This window comes from Staurois parvus, unplaced genomic scaffold (assembly GCF_062004578.1).
Source record: "Staurois parvus isolate SC_StPar_1 unplaced genomic scaffold, SC_StPar_1.0 ptg000706l, whole genome shotgun sequence".
NCBI lineage: Eukaryota > Metazoa > Chordata > Amphibia > Anura > Ranidae > Staurois > Staurois parvus.
Genome location: NW_028318502.1, coordinates 2,936,092 through 2,963,984, shown reverse-complemented (window position 1 = coordinate 2,963,984; position 27,893 = coordinate 2,936,092). Strand labels below are relative to the sequence as shown.

General features: G+C 42.7%; 1 protein-coding gene across 1 annotated transcript in view; it reads left to right on the top strand.

Moving 5' to 3' along the window:
- The window catches only part of LOC149445871 (vomeronasal type-2 receptor 26-like), a 55,433-nt gene extending 28,527 nt beyond the window's left edge, over nucleotides 1–26,906 (top strand). Inside the window, exons 4-6 of the mRNA XM_089653330.1 lie at nucleotides 8,941–9,174; nucleotides 20,026–20,149; nucleotides 24,384–26,906. Coding sequence (XP_089509456.1) covers nucleotides 8,941–9,174; nucleotides 20,026–20,149; nucleotides 24,384–25,282 — 1,257 coding nt within the window. The 3' untranslated portion in view covers nucleotides 25,283–26,906. The remainder of the gene's footprint in view (nucleotides 1–8,940; nucleotides 9,175–20,025; nucleotides 20,150–24,383) is intronic.
- The last annotated feature ends 987 nt before the right edge of the window (nucleotides 26,907–27,893 follow it).

Genomic DNA, 27,893 nt, shown 5'->3' with positions numbered 1-27,893 from the left:
TCTCAGTCCCATAGAGCTCCTGTGGAGAGATCTTAAAACAGCAGTTGGGAAAAGGAACCCTTCCAATCGGAGAGACCCGGAGCAGTTGGTGAAAGAAGAGTATTCCAAGATTCCAGTAGAAAGGTGGAAGAAACTCATTGATGGTTACAGGAAGCCACTGATTTCAATGATTTTTTACCAAATAATAAAGGGAGGGTGCCAATAATTCTGTCCAGTCCATTTTTGGGGTTTTGCGTGTACAAACAAAAGAAATAAACATGAGAATGCCGACAATACTGTATATACACACAGGAACTGTGGGCTTTTGTTTAACCCCTTCACGCCGGCGCCTCCCAGCCCTTTAAGGGTTTCAGAAGCCGGGATCGCGGGGTGGGGTTTAGGGTCATGTGACCGCTGTGACATGCTGTCATGGCGGTCACATGATCGGGAAAAGTTCTGATCGAAAAGAGGAGATCGGGACCTTTCCGTGAGTACCGGACATGTGTGCTGGGAGTGTGCAGGGTGCGCGCTCTCAGCACATATGTTCTTTTTTAATAGAACGCAAATGTGCGGCCACTCAGCGTCTAGGCCCAGACACCAGGAGGCTGCACATTTGCGTTCAGCCGGCATGAAGGGGTTAATAGCAAACTAATAAGCATATTAATTCCTTGTGGTCTGGATTTAGCAGCGTTGGTGGAACCTGCGACTGAGACATTCTCTCTCTCTCTCTCTCTCATGACTTCCTCCTTCCGGGGTTTTTGAAAGCCAACCTCCCAGAGGCAGGAAGTGCTAATCCATAATATACATAAGAGTGTGATATTAGCAGCCAACAGCAGAAGGCAGCAAATCTCTACATATGTCATAAATATCTGCGATAATTTGCAACTATTAAATTGGCATTAAATCCAAACCCAAAAATGTAAAATATTGCAGCTTACCGATCATTAGATGTGGTGGCTGCATTCATTTTCTGTTTTTGGTCTTTTTCCCCTCTGTTTTCACCTGGTGATCTGGCCAGTAACACACCTCCTGTATCTGAATGCTCCACTCTGGATGAAGGAGCACAGGAGGCACCTTTGGACAACAGCATTGTCAGTCTGTGGAGAGAGGGCAGTTTTAGATGTACCAGCAGATTTAGATACACAAATTGAAGTCGAACTCCAGTTTAAACGTTATAAACAGTTACAGTGTACAATTTTCTGAGACACATATAATAATTCTTTAGTGTCTAAAGGCGATTTTGGAATAATTAAGGAGCCAACAAAGTAAAAAATAAAGTGTGATTTTATTTTATCACAGAATGACTTAAAATACCAATGTAAACTGTATCATGAATAACAGGTCCGTGTAGGTAAAACAGAAATATCAAAACAGAAGTTATAACGATGTGTCGCCCTTATTTTCATGGCCGTTCTTCCATGTGGTTCTTGTCCTTCTCAATGCAGCTTGAGTTTTTAGCAAGAAGGCTTTTAGAGAATGTACCTGTTCCAGTCTGTCAGTTCTGTGATAACCATAGTGTCGTCATACCATGCTTGTATGTGTATGAGTGTGTGTGTGTGTGTGTGTGTGTGTATGAGTATGTGTGTGTGTGTAAGTGTATGAGTGTGAGTGTGTGTGTATGTGTATAAGTGTGTGTGTGTGTGTGTGTATATGTGTATGAGTGTGTGTGTATGTGTATGAGTGTGTGTGTGTGTGTGTGTATGAGTGTGTGTGTGTGTGTGTATACAGTTGTGGCCAAAATTATTCAACCCCCAATGCTGTAAAGGGGTTTAGGGACTATAGTGTACATTTGGAATTGTATTCAGAATCAAATCCTACAAGGACGTTGTAACTACCCAAATGCAACTAAAATGACATCAATTGTTTATGTAATACAGTAGTAAATGGTTCTTATGTGGTTTCTTCATTGCCACAATTATTCAACCCCTTAAAGACTACCACTCTGAAGAACAGAGGTTCATACAGGTGCTTTCCATCAGGTATTGAAAACACCTGTGGATGTCACCGAGCAGCAATCAAGCATAATAAGCACCAATTAGGCAGCTTTAAAATGACTGTGATACTCAGCTCCTTCTAGACATTTACTGGTGTGGTTACAAACATGGTGAAGGCAAGAGAATGGTCCAGGAAGACAAGAGAAGAGGTGATTTCTCTTCACAGGAAGGGCAATGGCTATAAGAAGATTGCAAAGATGTTAAACATACCAAGAGACACCTTAGGAAGCATCATTCGCAAATTCAAGGCAAAGGGCACTGTTGAAACGCTACCTGGTCGTGGCAGAAAGAAGATGCTGACTTCGACTGCTGTGCGCTACCTGAAGCGTAGAGTGGAGAGAAGTCCCCGTGTGACTGCTGAGGAACTGAGAAAAGATTTGTCAGATGTGGGTACAGAAGTTTCAGCCCAGACAATAAGACGCACACTGCGTAATGAAGGCCTCCGTGCCAGAACTCCCAGGCGTACCCCCTTGCTGTCTCCAAAGAATAAGAAGAGTCGACTGCAGTATGCCAAAAGCCATGTGGACAAACCACAAAAGTTGTGGGATAGTGTTCTGTGGACTGATGAAACAAAATTAGAACTGTTTGGGCCCATGGATCAACGCTATGTTTGGAGGAGGAAGAACAAGGCCTATGATGAAAAGAACACCTTGCCTACTGTGAAGCATGGTGGAGGGTCAATCATGCTTTGGGGCTGTTTTGCTTCTGCAGGTACAGGGAAGCTTCAGCGTGTGCAAGGTACCATGAATTCTCTTCAGTACCAGGAGATATTGGATGGAAACGTGATGCAGTCCGTCACACACCTGAGGCTTGGGAGACGTTGGACCTTTCAACAGGACAATGATCCCAAGCATACCTCCAAGTCCACTAGAGCATGGTTGCAGAGGAAAGGCTGGAACATTTTGGAGTGGCCATCGCAGTCACCAGACTTAAATCCGATTGAGAACCTCTGGTGGGACTTAAAGAAAGCAGTTGCAGTGCGCAAGCCTAAGAATGTGACTGAACTGGAGGCCTTTGCCCATGAAGAATGGGCGAAGATACCCGTAGATCGCTGCAAGACACTTGTGTCAAGCTATGCTTCACGTTTAAAAGCTGTTATAACTGTAAAAGGATGCTGTACTAAGTACTAAGATTGAATGTCACTTGGGGGTTGAATAAAACTGATAATGCTGTGAGCACAGAAAAGACATTTGTGGTTATTTCATTATAACTGTTATGTTATATTTGTCTGACCTACAAGTGCCTCTTTAATGTAAATGTAAGCAAGATGACTGAATGATCAAAAGCAATGTCAAACTGGCCAAAACACTCAATTTCAGTGGGGGTTGAATAATTTTGGCCACAACTGTATGTGTATGAGTCTGTGTGTATGTGTATGAGTGTGTGTATGAGTGTGTGTGTGTGTGTGTATATGTATATGTGTATGAGTGTGTATGTGTATGAGTGTGTGTGTATATGTGTATGAGTGTGTATGTGTATGAGTGTGTGTGTGTGTATATGTGTATGAGTGTGTGTGTGTGTATATGTGTATGAGTGTGTGTGTGTATGAGTGTGTGTGTGTATGAGTGTGTGTATGTGTATGAGTGTGTGTGTGTGTGTGTATGAGTGTGAGTGTGTGTGTGTGTATGAGTGTGTGTGTGTGTGAGTGTATGTGTATGAGTGTGTGTGTGTGTATGTGTATGTATGAGTGTGTGTGTATGTATGTGTGTGTATGTGTATGAGTGTGTGTGTGTATGAGTGTATGTGTGTGTGTGTGTGTGTGTGTATGAGTGTGTGTGTGTGTATGAGTGTGTGTATGTGTATGAGTGTGTGTATGTGTATGAGTATGTGTATGAGTGTGTATGTGTATAAGTGTGTGTGTGTGTATGAGTGTGTGTGTGTGTGTGTATGAGTGTTTATGTGTATGAGTGTGTGTGTGTGTGTGTACGTGTCTGTGTGTGTATATGTGTCTGTGTGTGTGTGTGTGTGTAAAGCGCCCCCTGCATCTCTTAGGATGTCTTTTTATGTTACATGTATACGTCATAATTCGTGATCTTAGAACGTTGTATGGCAAACAATACTGCTCAGTAGAGCACTTTCATTGAAGGGAGGGGACACTCCATATATGGTCTTTTGATTGACAAGCCCATATGTAGTGGCTTCATAGGCTGACCATGTTGCATCAGCCTGCTCATGTGACAAGTTTCTCTGTTTAAATGATAGTAGAAACTAAGAATCTATCTTTACAACATAATATTTCAATAATGTTGTATAAACAAAAATCTACTTATGTAACACATATCACCAACTTATAAAACATAAACTAAATAGTTACATAGTTTGTCTGGCTGAAAAAAGACAAAAGTCCATCCAGTTCAACCATAGAAAAATAAGTTATAATCCTACACCCACAGTTGATCCAGAGGAAGGCAAAAAACCCAGCAAAGCACGATCCAATTTGCTCCTGCAGGAGAAAAAAATTCCTTCCTGATCCCCCGAGAGGCAATCGGATATTCCCTGGATCAACTTTCCCTATAAATGTTATATCCAGTTATATTCTGTGTATCCAAGAAATACACACAGATACTATTAGAATATATATATTTCATACTAATTCTATTTTAGTTCACTCCCATGACATTCTATACTAAAGACCTTTTAACCAGCTATGTCCTTCTATAGAATACTCAGCTTAACTCCAAATACATTTTTCTGTCTGGGCTATAACTGGAGAATGTCACACTATCCCTTGTTTACGGCCAATCACACATTTTAATATTAACCGTTTCAATACCGGGCAATGTTACCCCTTCCTGCCCAGGCCATTTTTCAGGTTTCAGCGCTCTCACACTTTGAATGACAATTGCGCGGTCATACAACACTGTACCCAAACTAAAATTTTATCATTTTCTTCACACAACTAGAGCTTTCTTTTGGTGGTATTTAATCACTGCTGGGGTTTTTATTTTTTGCTAAATTAACAAAAAAAGACCAAAAATTTTGAAAAAAAACCACATTTTTCTTTGTTTCTGTTATAAAAGTTTACAAATAAATAATTGTTCTTCATAAATTTAGGCCAAGATGTATTCTGCTCCATGTCTTTGGAGAAAATAACCCAAATTAGGATGTATTATTTAGTTTGTAGGAAAGTTATAGAGTTCACAAACTATGGGATAGATCTGAATATTGATCAATCCTGAAGTACTGACGGTCAATCTAATTTCTTGAGGTCCAAGAATGTCAGAATAGTACAGATATCCCCAAATGACCCCTTTTTGCAGAGTAGACAGTCCGACGTACTTCATAAGAGACATGGCGAGTTTTTTGAAGTTGTATTTTTTTGTCATAATTTTTCAGAAAATGAAAAAATTAAAAAAATTATTTTCACTATTTTTTTTTTTACATACTGTCACCAGTGCAGTACAGCGTCATCATATAACTGGCATGGCGGTGAACAGGGACACTGACTGGTGACAGTATGAAAAAAAAAAAATATATATTTTTTTTTAATTTTTTTAAATTTTTTTATTATATTTAATTTTTTATTACATTTTTTTTATTTTTTTTTTAAGATTTTTTTTTCATATTTTACTATGACCAAAGTAGTACAATGTTACCATAGTAACATTGTACTACTTTGGGGAAGTGATCAGTATTTTTTTTTTTTACACAATTTGCTTATAGCAAAGAATTACTTTGCTATAAGCAAGCATTTACCTGAATGAAATCGATTCATTCAGCTTTTATTTTTTTTTTTTTTTTTGTGCTTAGCTGTGATTTGGTCACAGCTAATCACATGACATGTGCATGTGATTAGCTGTGACCATTCACAGCTAGGCACTAGTATACAATGGATGGCATGAATGAAGCCATCCATTGTATACAACTGTCATGTGACCTGCTGTGATTGGTCACAGCAGGTCACATGGTACCAGCAACGGGGCCGATACTCAGATCTGTCATCGGCCGTGTCCGAGGTGGATCCATTTATGGAAACAAATAGATACAATGTTTCAACCGCTGTATGGAAGGACAGTCCCAGAACTGTCATTAATAGTCTATTTCTGACAGTTCTATGACATTCCCTCCATACAGCAGTTGAAACAGCTGTATGGAGTGAATGTCCCAGAACTGTCAGAAATAGACTATTTCTGACAGTTCTGGGACAATCACTCCATACAGCGGTTGAAACATTGTATCTATTTTTTTCCATAAATGACATTCTGCAGATCCACTTAGAGGAGCGCTGCAGATACACTTTTTGCCGGCTTGGAATTATTCTTATTTTCATCCTACTTCTTCTTTTTCTTCTTATGAGGATGAGGATGAAGAAGAAGAAGTAGGATGAAAATAAGATTAATTCCAAGCCGGCAAAAAGTGTATCTGCAGCGCTCCTCTAAGTGTATTTGCAGAATATCATTTATGGAAAAAAAATAGATACAATGTTTCAACCGCTGTATGGAGTGAATGTCCCAGAACTGTCAGAAATAGACAGAAACTGTCACAGAACTGTCCTTCTTCTCATCCTTCTCCTTCTTCTCATCCTTCTTCTCATCCTTCTTCTCATCCTTCTTCTCATCCTTCTCCTTCTTCTCATCCTTCTCCTTCTTCTCATCCTTCTCCTTCTTCTCATCCTTCTCCTTCTTCTCATCCTTCTTCTCATCCTTCTTCTCATCCTTCTCCTTCTTCTCATCCTTCTCCTTCTCCTTCTTCTCATCCTTCTCCTTCTCCTTCTTCTCATCCTTCTCCTTCTCCATCTTCTCATCCTTCTCCTTTTCCTTCTTCTCATCCTTCTCCTTCTGCTTCTCCTTCTCCTTCTCCTTCTCCTTCTTCTCATCCTTCTCCTTCTTCTCATCCTTCTCCTTCTTCTCATCCTTCTCCTTCTTCTCATCCTTCTCCTTCTCCTCATCCTTCTCCTTCTCCTCATCCTTCTCCTTCTCCTTCTTCTCATCCTTCTCCTTCTCCTTCTTCTCATCCTTCTCCTTCTCCATCTTCTCATCCTTCTCCTTCTTCTCATCCTTCTCCTTCTTCTCATCCTTCTCCTTCTCCTTCTTCTCATCCTTCTCCTTCTTCTCATCCTTCTCCTTCTTCTCATCCTTCTCCTTCTCCTCATCCTTCTCCTTCTCCTTCTTCTCATCCTTCTCCTTCTCCTTCTTCTCATCCTTCTCCTTCTTCTCATCCTTCTCCTTCTTCTCATCCTTCTCCTTCTTCTCATCCTTCTCCTTCTTCTCATCCTTCTCCTTCTCCTTCTTCTCATCCTTCTCCTTCTTCTCATCCTTCTCCTTCTTCTCATCCTTCTCCTTCTTCTCATCCTTCTCCTTCTTCTCATCCTTCTCCTTCTTCTTCTCATCCTTTTCCTTCTTCTCATCCTTCTCCTTCTTCTCATCCTTTTCCTTCTTCTCATCCTTCTCCTTCTTCTTCTCATCCTTTTCCTTCTTCTCATCCTTCTCCTTCTTCTCATCCTTCTCCTTCTCCTTCTTCTCATCCTTCTCCTTCTTCTCATCCTTCTCCTTCTTCTCATCCTTCTCCTTCTTCTCATCCTTCTCCTTCTCCTCATCCTTCTCCTTCTCCTTCTTCTCATCCTTCTCCTTCTCCATCTTCTCATCCTTCTCCTTCTCCTTCTTCTCATCCTTCTCCTTCTCCTTCTTCTCATCCTTCTCCTTCTCATCCTTCTCCTTCTCCTTCTTCTCATCCTTCTCCTTCTTCTCATCCTTCTTCTCCTCATCCTTCTCCTTCTCCTTCTTCTCATCCTTCTCCTTCTTCTCATCCTTCTCCTTCTCCTTCTTCTCATCCTTCTCCTTCTCCATCTTCTCATCCTTCTCTTTCTTCTCATCCTTCTCCTTCTTCTCATCCTTCTCCTTCTCCTTCTTCTCATCCTTCTCCTTCTCCTTCTTCTCATCCTTCTCCTTCTCCTCATCCTTCTCCTTCTTCTCATCCTTCTCCTTCTCCTTCTCCTTCTCCTTCTTCTCATCCTTCTCCTTCTTCTCATCCTTCTCCTTCTTCTCATCCTTCTCCTTCTTCTCATCCTTCTCCTTCTTCTCATCCTTCTCCTTCTCCTTCTTCTCATCCTTCTCCTTCTCCTTCTTCTCATCCTTCTCCTTCTCCTTCTCTTTCCTCATCTCCAAGGGCATTTAAATTAAAGGTACAGTGTTCTGCACTAATTTAAAGGCTCTCTGAAGCCTAGAAACCCTTTTTATAAGTCATCTTCGTAGCGAAGAAATTTCTCATCGAATCGAATTTCACACTGGAATTCGCCGAATCAGCCGAATCGAATTTTTGAGAAATTCGCTCATCTCTAACTGTAATTCATACATCTGCAGGAGAGCTCGTTCTCTTGAAAAACAAACAGACTTACTGGCCACATCACCAGATGGAAATAGAAGAAAGCCTAAAAAAGAAAACTAATACAGCCATGACCAGGGACGGACTGAAAACTCATGGGGGCAATAGGGGATCATGGGGCCCCTGTGTCCTTGCCCACACTCAAAAAAGCCTATGAAAAAGGTACCAGGGGCATCTCATGGGGCCCCCTACTGACCCCGGGCCCTCGGGCAGTGCCCGAGTGCTCTAATAGTCAGTCCGCCCCTGGCCATGACATCTAAAAATTGGTAAGCTGACATCCATTCATCAGGGTATTCTGATATTTCCATATCTCCTCCCAAGATCCAGGTTACTGCTTGCACCTGAGGGCTCTGAGAAGAGACCTGAGGCAGGGTGTGGTGATGTTTTCAGGAAGCTATGTACAACACCCAGCCGGTCTGTCCCACTAGCCATGATCTGCCTGCATTGCATAGGGATGCACAGAACCCCAACGATGACATCAATGAGTCTCAGATAATGTATACAGTATAAACTGAAAGGTTTTATTAAAAAAAAACAACAACAAACAAACAACATGTATATACAGTAAATGAGGATGGAGAAACAAGCAATAATTAAACAGTTTAAACTTCATTTTTAACTTGTTTGAGGTTCTTCTTTCCTCCAGTTGTATAAATATGTGAAACAAATAAAAAATCCATTTAAGACGGCAGACAGAACGACCTTATTTGATGAAAATGGTGAATTTCCTTTCCACTACAAGATAGAAAATTGGATGAAGTCTGTCCGCCATCTTAGATTAAGGTCTACGAATGTTGGCTTCTACACACCATGGGCTAAAGAGGAAGACCAATTTCACATTGACCCCAACAACATAACATGGAGCGCAGCCAATAATACGGTGAGGAGGAGCACATGTGACAATCACTTTTCATGACATTGGCCCCCCATTGTACAGTTTCCACCACAGATGTGTAACAATTATAGTCAAGCAATGACATTCCTTAGTGTCACCCATGAACTTTATTGCTTCGAATATTATTTTTATTATACAGTATTTATAAAGCGCCGATAGTTCGCTCAGCGCTGTACATTACAAAGGGGGACAGAACATGTGACAGAACAATACCAATACAATGCAAAACATGAGGGGATTGAGGGCCCTGCTCCTTGGAGCTTACAATCTAGGAGGGAGGGGATGGTGGCACAGGAGGAGATAGCTGTGGGGGATGGAGTGGTAGGAAGAGTGGAGGAGGTCGGCAGGTTAGCAGGGGGTGGGGTAGGCTTCCCTGAAGAGATGGGTTTTCAGGGTGCGCCTAAAGGAGAGGAGAGTAGGTGATAATCTGATGGGTTGGGGCAGGGAGTTCCAAAGGATAAGTGACACCCTGGAGAAGTCCTGGAGGTGGGCATGGGAGGAGGAGACCAGGGAACTAGAGAGAAGGAGGTCTTGTGAGGAGCGGAGTGTACGTGTTGGGTGGTACTTGGATATTAGGTCGGTGATGTAGTTCGGGGCAGTATGATGGACGGCTTTGTATGTCAGTGTTAGGATTTTGAATTTGATCCGTTGCGCAATCGGAAGCCAGTGGAGGGATTGGCAGAGGGGGGTGGCGGAGATGGAGCGGTTGGAAAGGTGAATGAGTCTGGCAGCCGTATTCAGGATGGACTGAATATTATGTTAGTCTTATCTGTCCTTCACATATCAGTATAAATAAGACAGAAATTAAACAAGAAAATAAAACATTTTTAGGGATCATCTCCTAACTCATAAACTTTGGGGTTCTGTATTGAGGAATGACTTCTGTCTCTCAGGTTAAAATAATTTAACCACTTCCTGGCCGCCCTATAGAAGAAATATTGCTACAGGGCGGCACGGGTGCGCAAAATCACGAAATATACGTGATTTTCACTCCCGCATCTTTCGCAGGCCGGTGGGGGTGCGCGTGGTCCCCCGCCGACCTGCGGGTGCCGTGACTTGATCCCCAAGGGATCAGTCATCTGATTTAGGCCAGTGATGGTCTGCCTTAGTCGGATGATTGATCCCTGTCCTATCAGGGATCTTCCTGTACCTGTGTTTACACTTACACAGGTACAGAAAGTGATGAAATCTTCTCTCTCTGGACACATTCCATCCCAGAGAGACAAGAATCAAGACACAGTGAGTAAAAGCAGCACACAATTACAGTTAGAACACTTTAGAACACATATAACCCCTTGATCGCCCCCCCCCCCACTCTAGTGAACCCCTTCAGTGCCCTGTTACCAGTGTCATTAGTACAGTGTACAGATTTTTTGCTGATCAGTGTATTAGTGTCACGACATCAGATAGCATTAGCATCAGTTGGTCAGTTAGCGCCCCTCCCAGATAGCGTCAGATTGCCCATCAGTAATCACATTTAACCCCTTGATTGCCAGGAAGACGCTCATACACAATAAACCTCCATTGCTAGTATAGTGTCTGAACGGATCAATATCTTTGATCAGATCAGCACTATACCAGCGTTCAATTAGTATAGCGTCCCCAAAAACGCAGCATTAGCAGGATCAGCCCCGGCACCGGCCAGCACCTGCGCTTAGCCCCTACACTTACCCCCCCCCCCTCCCCCAGCAAGTGCAGTGTCAGTAGGTCACTGTCACTTGATACATTGCACACCAAACCGCAGTGTTCGCAGAATCAGGCCTGATCTCTGCTAGCACTTGCCGGTAAACTTTTTTGTAGCGGTTCAAGCAGTCCCTGAGAGCCAGATGCTCTTTTTTCCCGTGAATCGCACTAGGTACCTATAAATTTAGTGGACAAAATGTTAATGGAAAGGTACTCTAGTGAAGAGGCCTACAGGATTCTGAGCATGTCAGATGAGAGCGAAGGGGAAGCCTCACTGGCAGAATCAGGCTCAGAATATGAACGTATAGACAGCAGCAGCACTCCAACAGATAGCTCAGACTATGGAGAAGAGGTCTCTGCTAAGATCAGGTGTACCCGACCCCGTTCCCAGGTTGCTGAGATGTTACAATCGCATGGTGACTCTCATATGCAGCAGAGTGCCTGTCACGTAACTGGTTGGGGAGCCTGATGTGGAGAGAGGGCGTCCTCTTACAACCCCCCGCTTGGAGCCCCTGGAAGTGGGAAAAGGGGCGCAGAGCCAGGAGTGGCAGGAGTGCTGTGTGGATCCTGAAGACTGTTAGTAGGTAGCTGGGGACCCAGGAGATCCGGACACAAGCCAGGAGTGAGTGCAGGAACATAGGTGCAGCAGCCAGCAGGTGTAGCGGCAGTCAGAGTTTTGGGTTTTGGGGGACCGATGCGTGGATGTGGTGGCTGACAGGTATGGCGGTGGTCCTGATGCAGGTCAGATGCGGAGCCGTTGGTACAGCGGTAGGTGGTATGGTAGCTGACCAGATGCAGGTGCAGGCAGGATAATACAGCGGAGTCAGGCAAGCCGGGTCAGTAACAAGCGGGTAGCGAAGTACAAGAGGAGCAGACAAGAGAATGGTCAGGGATAGCCGGGGTCAGTGCAGGCAGAGTTCTTTCTTAGGCGGGTATGCAGAATACAGGTATCAGGCTCAGGAAGGTATGCAGGAACGTTGTAGACCAGAAGGCAATGATTCTACAGTGAAGCAGGTTTAAATAGCCCGCCTGACGTGACGTGAGCGCTTACTGCACATGCGCAAGCTTTCCGCACTACCGCGCATGTGCGGACGCATGCTCCCACGCCTGCGCACTCGCACCGCCGCGACCCAAGGTGATCCGTTGCTGTCGCACCGCTGCACGGTGACAGGATCCCTGACAGTGCCAGTACTAGTGCCACTCTACATGGTGAGCACCAGCGGCCTAGTACATCCTGGTGTTTTACATACCGGCACTGCAGTATCACTTGGTGATGTGGTGAGTCCCATAAGTGCAGTACAAGCTGGTGTGGTGGTGAGCACAAGTAGTGTCCCACAGCCTCTCGTAGAGCCCCTAGTGTCCTTCCAGATGTGCTTGTAAAATCCTGATGTGCTGATTGGCACAAATTCTGCAGCACCCGTACTTCCCCCATTCATGGCCCAACCCTGAATTGAGGTGGAAACAGCAAATTTAACTAATGGCCTTGATTTTTCTGAGCTGTTTTTCATAGAAGATCTGTACGCATTGCTTGTGGATCAAAGCAATTTATATGCACAACAATTTATCGCTGCCAAGCCAAATTCAAACCTTGCCAGACCATTCACATGGAAACACATTATGGTTTCGGAATTTAAATTTTTTGGGGGCCTAACCCTCAACATGAGCATTACTAAAAAAAATGAATTGCGGTTGTATTGGTCTACAGACCAGATTCATCATATGCCCGTGTTCTCTGCTGCCATGGCCAGGCATAGATATGAGAATATAATGTGTTTTATGCATTTCAATGACAGCACACTCTGTCATCCTCGGGGTGAGCCTGAATTTAACACAAAATTCGGACCCTCATAAATCACCTTAACAAAAAATTTGCAGATGTCTATATTCCCCAGCAAAAAATCTGCGTTGATGAGTCCCTCATTCATTTTTTTGACCACCTTGCATTCAAACAATTTTTCCCCAGCAAGTGTGCCAGATATGGGGTCAAGGTGTATAAGACCTGTGAGAGGGCAACAGGATAAAATATAAGTTTTGGATTTACGATTGAAAAGATAGTCACGGGGAGCCCCCCAGATGCCCAGACTACATGGGGAGCAGTGGCAAGATAGTTTGGGACTTGATGTCATCCTTTTCCATATGGGGTACCACTTATACGTGGCCAATTTTTATTCAAGAGTGCCCCTATTTAAACATTTGTACAATCTTAGAATTGGTGCATGTGGCACCGTGCGACCTAATCGCTGGGTTTCTTCCACCAGTGGCTAGTAAATACCCGTCTTAGAAAGGGGAAAAAAAACCTGCTTGAGAAACGAAGAATTGCTCGCAGTGAAGTGGAAGGACAAATGGGATGTTTTTGTCCTGTCTTCCATTCACCCAGACACGTCCATCCAAATTGCCATGGCAGCTGGTGTTGTTGAGAAGCCCCTCTGTGTCCACGACTATAACCTTAACATGGGAGGGGTGGACTTCAGCAACCAGATGATGAAGCCATACTTAGTTTCCCAAAATGCCAGATGCTGGTACAAAAAAGTGTCTGTTTATTTATTTCAATTGGCTCTATATAATGCTTTTGTGCTTTACAAAGCATCTAGACATAGTGGATCCTTCCTAAAATTCCAGGAAGAGATCATCACTGCTCTTTTGTATCCAGAAGGTGCTGTGGCCCAAACCCCCAACCCAGATGCAGTTAGCCGGCTACATGAGATGCATTTTCCCGATGCCATTCCTGGTACTCCAACCCAAAGGATACACGAAAAAAGAAGTTGTGTCTGTAGCAGACATGGATTTAGGCGTGACACCTGCCTAAAGTTAAAAAAAGAGTAAAAAAAAATAATAAAAAGTACAAGTCCAAAAAAAAAAAAGAGTTAAAAACCAAAAACAGTTGTAGTTTTTTTTTGTTTTTAACTTTTTTTTTTGGACTTGTACTTTTTATTATTTTTTTTTACTCTTTTTTACTCTGTCGTTATTTTTCTACAGTTACGATTTTACTGTTTTATTGTTGCTGTTTTATTGTTAATGCCATTCAGCTGCAGCATCGACCTGTTTATCTGACAGCAACAGGAAGTTGCTCTCAGAATATACATAAGTCAGTGTGGGCAGCGCTATTGGATAAGATATTTCATATGCAATTTAAAAAAGAGCATATATGTTGAAGCATGGGGGCCTGGGGTGTCTAGTGGGTGGATGGCCCCCATGCTTCGGCGTATATATTTTTTATAATATTTTTTGGCACATATTTCAATAAAAAAGTTGTTTTATTGAGTTACTAATTTATTGTTAACCATTGCTATTTTCTTTGCAGGAATGCCATTCAGCTGCAGCACCGACTTGTTTATTCTGACAGCAACAGGGTCTTGCTGTCAGAATATACATAAATAGGTGAGTGCAGCGCTGTTGGATGAGATTTTTCATCCACAGTTAAAAAAAGAGCATATATACCGAAGCATGGGGACCTGGGGTGGCCAGTGGGTGGCCCCTATGCTTCGGTATATTTAAAAAAATAATAATTTGGCAGAGATTTCTTCATCCATATCGACCGATGTGAATAGAGAAATCTGTTAGGATCTTTTTTTTCATTCAGCCCGCAGGCTGAACGACAAAAAAAGAACATTCACCATTAGTAGTGGGTGGATGGAGGGCAGTATATTCTAATGGTGGGCATACCACACACTTTTTCTGGCAGATATTTCTTCTCTTTTTTTCATTCAGCCCACAGGCTGCTTTAAAAAAAAGAACATGCATATATACCCAACAAGGACCAGCGACATACTGGTACATCACTGGACTTTGAGTGGTTATACCCCGATGATACCTGTAGCTAAAGGCATCGGTATTGTTATATTCAGCCAGTGACCCCAAAATAGAATAAACACCTTCAGGATTTTAAAGGGCTTTATTTCCTCACTACACTTCCTGACTACCTATCACAGTTTCAGAGGCCCTGAAATGCAAGGATAGCACCAAACCCCTAAAAATGACCCCCTTTTGGAAAGTAGACACCACAAGGAATTTAATAAAAAGCATGGTGAGTATTTTGCAGATCTCATTTGTTGCCACAAGTTTTGGAAAACTTGGCATTTCAGGGCCTCCGAAACTGTGATAGGTAATCAGGAAGTGAAATGAGGACATTATGTACCTTCAGCCTTTCAAAGTAGTCATTGGATTTCAGGCTCCTGTATGTGGCTAGGCTCCCAAAAAGTCTCAGACATCTGGTACCCCCATACTCGGTAGAAGTATCAGAATATATTTAGGAGAGTAATTCTACATATACCCATGGCTTGTGTGAGAAATTTATCATTTAAGTGACAACTTTGTGTAAAAAAAAAAAAATGTTTTTGTCATTTTTCCAAAAACCTGTGGAAAAAATAAATCTTCCATGGACTCAAAATGCCTCTCAGCAGATAGCTTAGGGTGTCTACTTTCCAAAAAGAGGTCATTTGGGGGTGTTTGTACTGTCTTGGTATTTTAACATTTTAGAAATGTGATAGGCAATCAGAAAGTAAAAGCTGCGTACATTCCATTATCTATACCATAGTTTGTAGATGCTATAACTTTCACACAAAGCAATCAATATACACTTACTGGGATTTTTTTTTACCAAAAACGTGTAGCAGAATACATTTTGGCTTAAATTTATGATGAAATTTGAGTTTTTGGATATTTTTTCAGGACAGAAATAAGAAAGCTTTGTTTTTTATCAAAATTTTTGGTCTTTTTTTTTGTTTATATCGTGAAAAATAAAAAGCGCACTGGTGAAAAAATACCAAAAGAAAGCTCTATTTTTGTGAAAAAAGGACATAAATTTCATTTATGTACAACATTGCATGACCACGCAATTACTAGTTGAAATAGTGCAGCACCGAATAGCAAAAAAAGGTCTGGTTAGGATGGGGGGGGGGGTAAATCCTCAGGAGGGCAAGTGGTTAAAGTACTGTATATGTCAACCCTAAGAGTGAACTTCTCTTATTTCTTCCTGTTTGATCTGATAAATATACCATTGGAAGCATTTTGTTACACATGTTCAAAATAGTTACATAGTTAGTCTGGCTGAAAAAAAGACAAAAGTCTATCCAGTTCCACAAAAAAAAAGTTATAATCCTACACCCACAGTTGATCTAGAGAAAGGCAAAAAAAAAAACAGCAAAGCACGATCCAATTTGCTCCTGTACACCACTGACACACCTAGACCATGCAGAGTATGACTCATTAACTACTACTCTCTGAATATGATCTTTTAGCCAGTTTTCTATCCATTTACATATAGATTTTTCCAAGCCCGTAGACTTTACCTTACACATTAGCCGTGTGGGGGGAACTGTGTCAAACGCTTTTGCTAAATCCAAGTATACCACGTCCATCACCACCCCTCTGTCCAAGTATACCACATCCACAGCCACCCCTCTGTCCAAGTATACCACATCCACAGCCACCCCTCTGTCCAAGTATACCACATCCACCGCCACCCCTCTGTCCAAGTATACCATGTCCACCGCCACCCCTCTGTCCAAGTATACCACGTCCACCGCCACCCCTCTGTCCAAGTATACCACATCCACAGCCACCCCTCTGTCCAAGTATACCACATCCACAGCCACCCCTCTGTCCAAGTATACCACGTCCACCGCCACCCCTCTGTCCAAGTATACCACATCCACAGCCACCCCTCTGTCCAAGTATACCACGTCCACCGCCACCCCTCTGTCCAAGTATACCATGTCCACCGCCACCCCTCTGTCCAAGTATACCACCCCCACCCCTCTGTCCAAGTATACCATGTCCACCGCCACCCCTCTGTCCAAGTATACCACGTCCACCGCCACCCCTCTGTCCAAGTATACCACCCCCACCCCTCTGTCCAAGTATACCACGTCCACCCCTCTGTCCAAGTATACCACCTCCACCCCTCTGTCCAAGTATACCACCTCCACCCCTCTGTCCAAGTATACCATGTCCACCACCACCCCTCTCTCCAAGTATACCACATCCACCGCCATCCCTCTGTCCAAGGTTTTGCTCACCCCCTCATAAAAAGAAATCAGATTTGTTTGACAACTTCTGCCTTTCATGAATCCATGCTGTCTTTTGCTTAAAATATTTTTTTCCAGCCAGAACTCATCTATGTGGTCTTTTTATAAAACTCTCAAGTATCTTCCCAAGTATGAAAGTTAAAATAACAGGTCTATAATTACTTGATTAAAATTAGTGAAGATTTTGATCCCTTTTTAAATATAGACACCATATTGGCCTTACACCAGTTCAGTGGTACTATGACAGTCATTGAAGAGTCTCTAAAAATTAGAAACAATGGCTTTGAAATGACAGAGCTCCGTTCTTTAAGGACCCGTGGATCTATTCCAGGTGCTTTATTCACCTTTTCTGTCTAAATATTTCTGGATCATATCAGTTGTGAGCCAATGTGGATCATCTGGAGCTGTGTCAGTACCACGCCCATTATGGACAAGAGCTCCCCCCATGCTCCTTTGTGTACAGAGCTGAAGAAGGTATTTAATAAATGTGCCTTCTCTTTGTCCCCAGTCACCGAATCTAAATTATTCTGAAAAGAGCCTACATGCTCGGACTGAACCTTTTTACTATTAATATATTTGAAGAATTTTTGGGTGTTTTTCCTGCTATCTTTTGAAATCTGTCGGTCGCTTTCAATTTTCAGGAAAAAAACAATATTTTTGACTTTTTGCTATTAAACATGTCCAGTAAAAAAAAATGTGAAAATCAAATTTCGTCATAAATTTAGGCCAATTCGTATTCTGCTCCATGCAGGGGTGGACTGACCATTTGGAAACTCGGGTACTGCCCGAGGGCCCGGGGTCAGTAGGGGGCCCCATGAGATGCCCCTGGTACCTTTTTCATAGGCTTTTTTGAGTTTGGACAAGGACGCAGGGGCTCCATGATCCCCTATTGCCTGGGGGCCCCATGAGTTGTGAGTCCGCCCCTGGCTCCATGTCTGTGCTCAAATACAATCCCAATACGTGTAAATTAATTGGTTTACGTGAAAGTTAGAGCGTTTTCAAATGGCGGAATATATACTGGGATTTTTTTTTTTTAATTTTTACTAGTAATGGCAGCGATCAGCAACTTATAGCGGGACTGCAGGACTGCGGCGGGCATTCTGACACTGGGGGGAGCTTACTTGGTGTCACTTACATCCCCAGTGACACCAATAACAGCAATGCCACTATACTAATGGTGCTGGGCAGGAAGGGGTTAACATGTGGGGCGATCATAAAGGGTTAACTGTGTGCTGTTTTACTGGGTGCTGTGACTGTACTTTCAATTGTAAGCACACTGCTTTGCATTTCTCTGCTATGCAGAGCCATGAAAAGCAGTGTGCAGAAGCTGACAGGGGAGAGATCTGTATTGTTTACATCAATAATGCCTCATGATCACCGGGTGTCAGCGAGTAATCACCGGCCAGGACCCGGTGATTGACAGCCAAGGCTACGAACAGCAGCGCAGGTGGGCCTGAGCGCCCCCTACATGGAAATACAAAATCACGTACATATATATATGTGTGATTTTGTGCAGCCCTACCACCCTGTAGCAGTATATCTACTATAGGGTGGTGGGAAAGATGTTAAAGTGTGAGTAAACCCAATTTTTTTTTTAATATGTCTTCTGACTATAGGCCAGGTGGGAGGTAGTTAAAGGGCATGTAAACCCAAAATCTTTATTTCCAGTATGTTTGTCATCATGTCTCACTGTATTCAATGTTTATAAGCATTTTATTTTGTGAATCCTTTTCAGCTTCTTACCCAGAGATCACTTCCTGTAGCAGGCTGACAACTCTAAACCACTACCTCAGTATTAGCAGCAGCATTGTCAGCCTGCCATGAGTCCTCCTCCAGGGTGAGGCAGTGTCTTAGTGTTGTCAGCCAGAAATAGGAAGTGTTGTTCCTGGCAGGATCTCCAGACTGTACACAGAGAGGCAAGATGGCGGCTCTACTGAGAAGTGCTGCCTATTCGTGCCACCTCATCAGTGCCACCTATCAGTGCCCATCAGTGCTGCCTATCAGTGCCCATCGGTGCTGCCTCATCATCGCACATCAGTGCTGCCTATCAGTGCCCATCAGTGCTGCCTATCAGTGCTGCCTCATCATCGCCCATCGGTGCTGCCTATCAGTGCCCATCAGTGCTGCCTCATCATCGCACATCAGTGCTGCCTATCAGTGCCCATCAGTGCTGCCTATCAGTGCTGCCTCATCATCGCCCATCAGTGCTGCCTATCAGTGCCCATCAGTGCTGCCTATCAATGCTGCCTCATCATCGCCCATCAGTGCTGCCTATCAGTGCCCATCAGTGCTCCCTATCAGTGCCCATCAGTGCTGCCTCACCATCGCACATCAATGAAGGAGAAAAATTACCTGTTTGCAAAATTTTATAATGGAAACAAAGAAAAACTTTTTTTTCAAAATTTTTGCTCTTTTTTTTTTATAGTACAAAAAATAAAACACCCAGCGGGAATTAAATACTACCAAAAGAAAGCTCTATTTGTGTGAAAAAAAAGTGATAAAAATGTCATATGAGTGCAGTGTTGCATGACCGTGCATGTACCGGCCCAGTACAATAATCTGTTTTCACAGCGGGTGACAGATTGAGCAATGCAACTGCTGGAGCGCTCAGGAGGTGAGTGACTGGTGGCCAGTCTTCTGACTATAGGCCAGGTGGGAGGTAGTTAAAGGGCATGTAAACCCAACATCTTTTTTTTCAGTATGTTTGTCATCATGTCTCATTATGTTCAATTTTTATAAGTATTTCATTTTTGTGAATCCTTTTCAGCTTCTTACCCAGAGATCACACCAGTAGCAGCACTTCCTGTAGCAGGCTGACAACTCTACACCACTACCTCAATATTAGCAGCAGCATTGTCAGCCGGCCATGAGTCCTCCTCCAGGGTGAGGCAGTGCCTTAGTGTTGTCATCCTGAAATAGGAAGTGTTGTTCCTGGCAGGATCTCCAGACTGTACACAGAGAGGCAAGATGGCGGCTCTACTGAGAAACAGATTTGGGGTTTGTATGCACTTCAAAGTGCAATGGAAGCCAATGGATAAGTCAATAAAGTAACATTTGGCCACACACTCTTATTGAACCTCCAATGGTATGTAACACAAGTAAACTTCTTTCTTTCCCTTTCTTTTAGAAGCTGGAATCTCGGTGTGTGGACGCTTGTTTGCCCGGATACAGAAAAAAGGCAAAATCTTCAATCCACTCTTGCTGCTATGACTGTGTCTCATGTTCAGAAGGGCAGATATCTAATAATACAGGTATACCTTCTCTTACATGTACAGTTTTATGTATTATTGGTTTTACATTTACATTGAAAGTCACAGATGTGGAAAAGCTGTAACTATTTAACCTCTTGCCAACCGCAGATCCGAATGACGGCTTCACTGTGGAAGCCATATGATGTCCTCCCCCGGGGGTGCACATCAGGCGATCTCCATGATAGCTGTGTCCTACGGATGCAACTGATTACATGATGTGGTAAAAGGCCAATCACAGCGGCCTTTTACCACGTGATCAGCTGTGTCCAATGACACAGCAGATCACCGGTAAATGCAGTTGCCGGTTATTGGTTGCACTTTCCATGACGCTTTCACAGCATGAGGAAAATACTGCCGATAACCAGCAATTGTCAGAGAAGGGATCAGCACTGCTAGTAAAGCACCCCCCATGTCGAGGGCATGTAGCCTGGTATGGTTCAAGAGGTAGGGTGCTGGCTGCTCCCACTTTCCTAACCTGCTGGGCTGCATGCCCGGATAAGGGTTTGGTATGGATTTTGGGGGGATTCCCACACCATTTTTTTCACAAACATGGGCTTGGTATGGATGGGAGGGAGGACACAATGCTATTTTTTTTTTAATTGTCAGGCAATGCCAACAATTCTTTTGACATTCAGCTGTCAGCGGGGAACCCCTCTGACAGCTGAAACATTAAAGTATGTTTAACTACTAAAATACCACATGACTTAATAAGATAACTCCTGCCGTATTTTAGTAGCTGACCAGTATTTTACCGCATACTCAGATGAAGTAAGATACTTCTCAGTAAACTGGCCCTGGTTGAAGTTCGTGGTCTAACTTTTGGTAGGGTGTTCGGCCCATCACTAGTGATTACCCTTTGGCTTCAAGCCAGCTTCAATGCAATTCATCCAGCTCTTTTGAAGAAGCACAAAGAAGCGGGCAATGTTGGGGACTGTAGACGTAATGGTCGGCCAAGCTAATCTAATGCAGCAGATGAAAGACACATCATGCTTACGTCCGTTCAGAAGATGTCAGAAGATGTCCAGAAGTGTCATCAGCACAGAACTGGTGGAAACCATAGGTACCCAGATACACCCATCTACTGTCTGGAGAAGGTTGGCCAGAAGTGGACTTCATGAATGAATTGCATTCAAAAATCTATACCTACTTACCTGTACAATCACAAGACATTCATAATAAGGACTATGTTGAGCTAGCGCTCCCTCTAGTTTTCAGCTGTGATGGTGAAATTGTTTTCAGAGGCACAGAGAGATTTAAGAACCCAACAAAGAGCTGGGAATTGTGGGATACAGTTGCAAGAAAAAGTATGTGAACCCCTTGGGATTACGTGGAGTTTTGCATGAATTGGGCATAAAATGTGCTCTGAACGTCATCTAAGTCACAACAATAGAAGAACACAGTCTGCTGAACATAATACTACACAAACATTAGATGTTGCCATGGTTTAATTGCACATAACATGTAAACATTCACAGTGCAGGGAGGAAAAAGTATGTGAGGCCCTAGCTTAATGACTTCTCCCAGAGCTAATTGGAGCCAGGAGTGAGCCAACCTTGACTCCAATCAGTGTGATGATATTGGATGTGTTGCTGACAGCTGTCCTGCCCTTAAAAAACACACACCTGTTTTGGGTTTACTGGTTTCAAGAAGCACTGTCTGATGTGAACCATGCCTCGCAGAAAAGAGCTCTCAGAAGACCTACCATCAAGAATTGTTGACTTGCATGAAGCTGGAAAGGGTTACAAAAGTATCTCCAAAAGTCTTGATGTTCATGTGTCCACGGTAAGACAGACTGTCTACAAATGGAGAAAGTTTTGCACTGTTGCTACTCTCCCTAGGCGTGGTCGTCCTGTAAAAATGACTGCAAGAGCACAGCGCAGAATGCTGCATGAGGTAAAGAAGAATCTCAGAGTGTCAGCTAAAGACCTACAGAAATCTCTGGCACATGCTAACATTTTTGTTGACACATCTACAATAAGGAAAACATTAAACAAGAATGGAGTACACGGGAGGACACCATGGAGGAAGCCATTGCTGTCCAAAAAGAATATTGCAGCACGTTTGAAGTTTGCAAAAAAGCACCTGGATGTTCCACAGCACTACTGGCAGAATATACTGTGGACAGATGAAACCAAGATTGAGTTGTTTGGGAAGAACACACAACACTATGTGTGGAGAAAAAAAGGCACAGCACACCAACATCAAAACCTCATCCCCACTGAAAACATGGCGGAGGGAGCATCATGGTTTGGGGCTGCTTTGCTGCCTCAGGGCCTGGATGGATTGTTGTCATTGATGGGAAAATGAATTCCAGAGTTTATCAAGACATTTTGCAGGAAAACGTACGACCATCTGTCCACCAACTGAATCTCCGCAGAGGATGGGTGATGCAACAGGACAATGACCCAAAGCATACAAGTAATTCAACAAAACAATGACTGCAACAGCACAGAATACGCCTTCTGGAGTGGCCCAGTCAGAGTCCTGACCTCAACCCGATTGAAATGCTGTGGCATGATCTTAAGAGAGCCATTCACACCAGACATCCCAAGAATATTGCTACACTGAAACAGTTTTGTGAAGAGGAGTGGTCCAAAATGACTCCAGATCGTTGTGCAGGTCTGATCTGCAACTACAGGAAACGTTTGGTTGAGGTTATTGCTGCCAAAGGAGGGTCAACCAGTTATTAGGTCCAAAGGTTCACATACTTTTTCCTCCCTGCACTGTGAATGTTTACATGTTATGTGCAATTAAACCATGGCAACATCTAATGTTTGTGTAGTATTATGTTCAGCAGACTGTGTTCTTCTGTTGTTGTGACTTAGATGACGTTCAGAGCACATTTTATGCCCAATTCATGCAAAACTCCACGTAATCCCAAGGGGTTCACATACTTTTTCTTGCAACTGTATGTAGTCCAGAAGGCTGGATTTGCAGAGGGACTGATACTTTCTGAATTACAAGTTCCAGCTGGCTGGAAGAGGAAGTGGAATGCTGGGAGAGGACATATATTGTATATTGGATCCTGGGAGAGGGGCTTTCTCTAGGGACAATGGGTTAGAGCTGAGAGAAGGAACCCGGCTGCTGTGAATAGTTAAGTAGGCTGCACATTTCTTGTGATATTTTTATAATGTATATTTATATTTTATCATAATTTTGTCATTCAGTCACGGCACTTGTCACTACTGTGTGATATTTAATCCCATATTTAGGGATTCACGGAGTTTTTCACCTATTTTTCACTTTTATTTGGCAAATTTATAGCCTCTGTGGTCACTATTATTGTTAGAGTGATAATTGATCCCACATTTAGGGATTCACTATTTTTTGTTTTTATTATATTTATCAATATCTTTCACTTTATTGCAGTCCCATTAGGACTTTTTTTTTATCTTTTTCACTGGCGTTTCTTTATATTTTTTCAACATTTATTCACTTTTCCGTCTCAATAAGGATCCCCTAGTGGATCAGTTCACTTCATAATTGGTGAGTGAGTGGCATATTTATCCACTGAATGCACTGAGGATAATGATTAGTCACAACTAAGATATGTTTGATATGAGTTATATTGTGTTTTAATACCGTTATGAATTATTATTTGGTATTTTGGGATGAGCTAGTACATAAGAACTTACTACCCCAATCCATCAGACTGTCACCTACCCTCTTCACCTTTAGGTGCACCCTGAAAACCCATCTCTTCAGGGAAGGCTATCCTGCCCTCACCTAACAGCCGATCTCCTCCACTCCTACCACTCCATCCCCTACTGCCCCTTCTTCCTGTACCACTACCCCCTCCCTCCTAGATTGTAAGCTCCAAGGAGCAGGGCCCTCGAACCCCTCGTGTATTGTATTGTTACTGTATTGTCTCATGTTCTGTCCCCCACTACAATGTACAGCTCTGAGCAAACTTTTTGGCGCTATATAAATACTGTATAATAATAATAAGATATGGCAATATTTAGGGTAGTGCTGCACCATACTTTTTACAATCTGCAAATTATAAATTTGGTATATGGTTGGGTGTTATCAGCCCCCTCTTCTTAATTATCATTTATGATACTTAGTAGCGCAGGAGGTCCTTACTGAGTTTATTGGTTTATCCACGAGTTTCAAGTACTGAAAAACACCAGTACATGTATGTATAAAATACATTCCCACTGCTCCTCTACAAATGGCTGTTTAATTAATTAGAATAAGAATTAATCTGTGTTATATCTATTGCTCTTCGCAGACAGTGAGAACTGTATGAAATGCCCGGAGGAAGAATGGCCCAATGAGAAGAAGGATCGATGTATTCCAAAACTCCTTGAATTCCTTTCCTACACTGATGGCATTTCTAAAGTATCCCTAACAGTTTCTGGGTTACTCTGCATTGTGACTGTTGCAATAAAGGGGATTTTTATTACCTATCGGAACACCCCCATCGTCAAAGCTAATAACAGAAATCTGAGTTTTGTTCTCCTTGTCTCCATCTTGTTGAGTTTCCTCTGTGTGTTCTTGTTCCTTGGCCAGCCACTGGATATCACCTGTATACTCCGTGTCATGACATTTGGAGTCATCTTCTCCATAGCCGTCTCCTCTCTTCTTGCTAAAACAATCATTGTTTACATCGCTTTCAGAGCCACCAAACCTGGCAGCTACTGGAGGAAATGGATTGGAACCAAACTGGCCAATTCCATAATATCCGTGTGTTCATCCATTCAAGTAATAATATGTATCATTTGGATGTCCTCTTCTCACCCTTATAAGGAAATGGACACTCACTCTTATCAGGACAAGATCGTCATTCAGTGTAATGAAGGGTCAGTTATCGGGTTCTACTCTGTGTTGGGTTATATGGGGTTTCTGGCATCTGTAAGCTTTGTTCTGGCTTTCATGGTGAGGACATTACCGGACAGTTTTAATGAGGCCAAATACATCACCTTCAGCATGCTGGTGTTCTGCAGTGTCTGGATTACCATGATCCCGGCCTATCTGAGCACCAGAGGGAAATACATGGTGGCTGTGGAGATATTCGCTATATTGGCCTCAAGCGCTGGACTTCTAAGCTGTATATTTTTTCCAAAATGTTTCATTATCCTATTTAAACCTGAATTGAATACACAATTACATTTACATGATAGAAAATAGACAAGAGGAACTACTCTTAGGGATCTGTTTATAAATGTTTTCACAAAAGATTCACATAGCTTTCACACAAGTCTAATGAGATTCAAGTGGAAAATGTTGTTAATCATGGGTGAAAGTTGTGTGAATCTAGTGTGATATTTACAAATACTGAGTTAGGCAGGTGGCAATGAAACCTGGGGCTGGAAATGGGTGATGGTTTTGTGTTCAAATTAATGTCACTGTTACGTTGGTGTAGTCCCTGAAGGCCATTAGGCAGCTTCTGCAAATGAGGAAGTTACTATAATCATCCGGAGTTTTGTATTCAAAACCCTGATCTAAAGATTGGAAAGCCATACCAAATAGTTGGAGTCCAAAATGAGGTTTATTTCAAAAGTCAATTGGGCAATGATGAATTAATTAATCTGGTGACTTAGATGTAACTAATGAATTAAGACATGTTGCCGTGTCCACAGGTAAAACATTCTAATTCATTAGATACATCTAAGTCACCAGATTGTCAGCCCTATATTTTGTGAAGCCTTGGTGGTGGGGCTGATGTTGTACCCCACTGGCTGTTTTATCTATTTAATATTTGAAATAAAGCTCATTTTGCACACAAACTATTAGTGTGGCACTTCAATATCCAGATTTTTTAATCAACCACCTAGTGTCCTTCTGTCAAAGTTCTCCTTATAGTGACCTCTCCTTACAACGGCTGTCTCTGATATTACCCATACTGAGCCCTAAGTGTCTTTTCATTCAAAAAAATTAGATTTAAGAAAGTTTATTCAATGTTCCAGTAGTTAATGGGGCCAAATCAACATTTGTTTTTCACTGTAGTGATAGAAAAAAAAAATCTAAGGAACAAGATGGACAGATGTGGTTTGCATTTTCAAATTAAATGTTATAAGCAAACAAAAGTTGGAAGTTCTTTTGAGTGACGTTTGTCATGTTCCTGTCGGCATTATTGAATTTAGGGGGTTAAATAGTCCCTGGGGCACTTTGCAAGTATTGGCTCTATATACTTGGATATCTCCTCTCCTTTAAATAGTGGCTTACGTTCCTGGACACTTGCCCTGGGGGGAGGTTAGATCGGATGATTATCACTCCAATCCGATCAATCACGGTCCTGTCATCAGCCCCGGGTAATCGGCACTAGTCTTATGTGGCCTGTTTTACATCTCTCCAGCAGTGGCTGTCAGTTTACACAGCTCCCTGCTTAAAATCCATGGCAAAATGGCGGATATCGGGTGGCGCATGCGCAGTTCATTTCCGCGCATCGACAATGCTCGGCAAAATGGCGGCTATTCGCGCATGCGCAGTTCCTCGTTTCTGCTTCTGAACGACAGAGCGGGATTTGTGCGCATGCGCGAACCGCATTTAAATAGGAAGTCTTTCCTGTCACACTGCTAGTGGCGTCCACCCTCTGATGAAGTGCCGTAGCACGAAAGGCCTCAGGAGGAGCCAGTAGCGAGTGTGACTTCCTGACCACTGGGACCACGAGGAGGTCCGGTGGTCTTCCATTTTTTACCTTTGCTGGGTTAGTGCATGTATTATTTATTTATTTATTCATTTTCCTCACTTGCCAGTCCGCCTGATCGCTGACGGTATTTGTTATATGCATGTGACCCTGGCTAGTATTACTATTGACCCAATAAAAGTTTTGAACATACTACACTATTGGCATTCCCTTTCTTGACCCTCTTGTTGGAGGGTTCCAGATTTGCAGCAGCCAATTCTTGGGGTACCTGTAACCAGGAGAGGGATCTCAATCTACCTTATCACTTGGGGCAAGAGGGCTCTCTGGACCTGGAGGTATATCACTGTACCCAAGGCTGATGTCGTTACTTGAGGGGGATGACCAATGTGTTTTGCTGATCTGCATACCTGACTGATCATCCGGATAATATTGCATACATGCGCATTTAAAATGCGCGGTCGGTGAGTGCGCATTTTTTCTATTTGATTCCAGTCATCTAAACGATGAAGAGACCTTCACATGCTCTTTGTTCACGATCACTTTTATTGTGTAAAGGACTATATGAACTTTTATTCACATATATTTTATATTAGTATCACAGCGCTGCACTATATATATATTATTCTTGTTACAAGGTCCAGTGATTCCTCAGAGTGTTTCAGCAGCTGATTCTTGAGCGCTCGCTTTATCTTTATCCCATAGTCTGTCTTTATCACATTTCAGCTCGTAGCAGCTCTTTTTTTGTATATACATTTGGTATATCCATATACGTATATTTGTCTATATAACCGTGTCGATATCCATTCTCAAGATGGGGGATATCTTTGACTTTAGATTATCCACAATTGGTATCTCAGAGGACATATACACTATGAACCAGGAGACTGGGGATCTAAAAGGGTTATTCATCCAGTTAAAAAACCTCACAACAGCAGAGATCAAAACATTGTGGCACATTTCTTTCTTGGATAAATATTTGAAAGAACAAATGGTATCTAGATCCTTGAGGTGGGATGTACGTCCAGACACTGAGGACAAAACTAATCTATTAGAATGGTACCAATTCTTCAATAATGCAGGACTGGATCTTCTGAAATTCCTAGTAACTAGGAAAAGGAAGAAATTGACCCGTCTGGACAGGGAGATCAACCT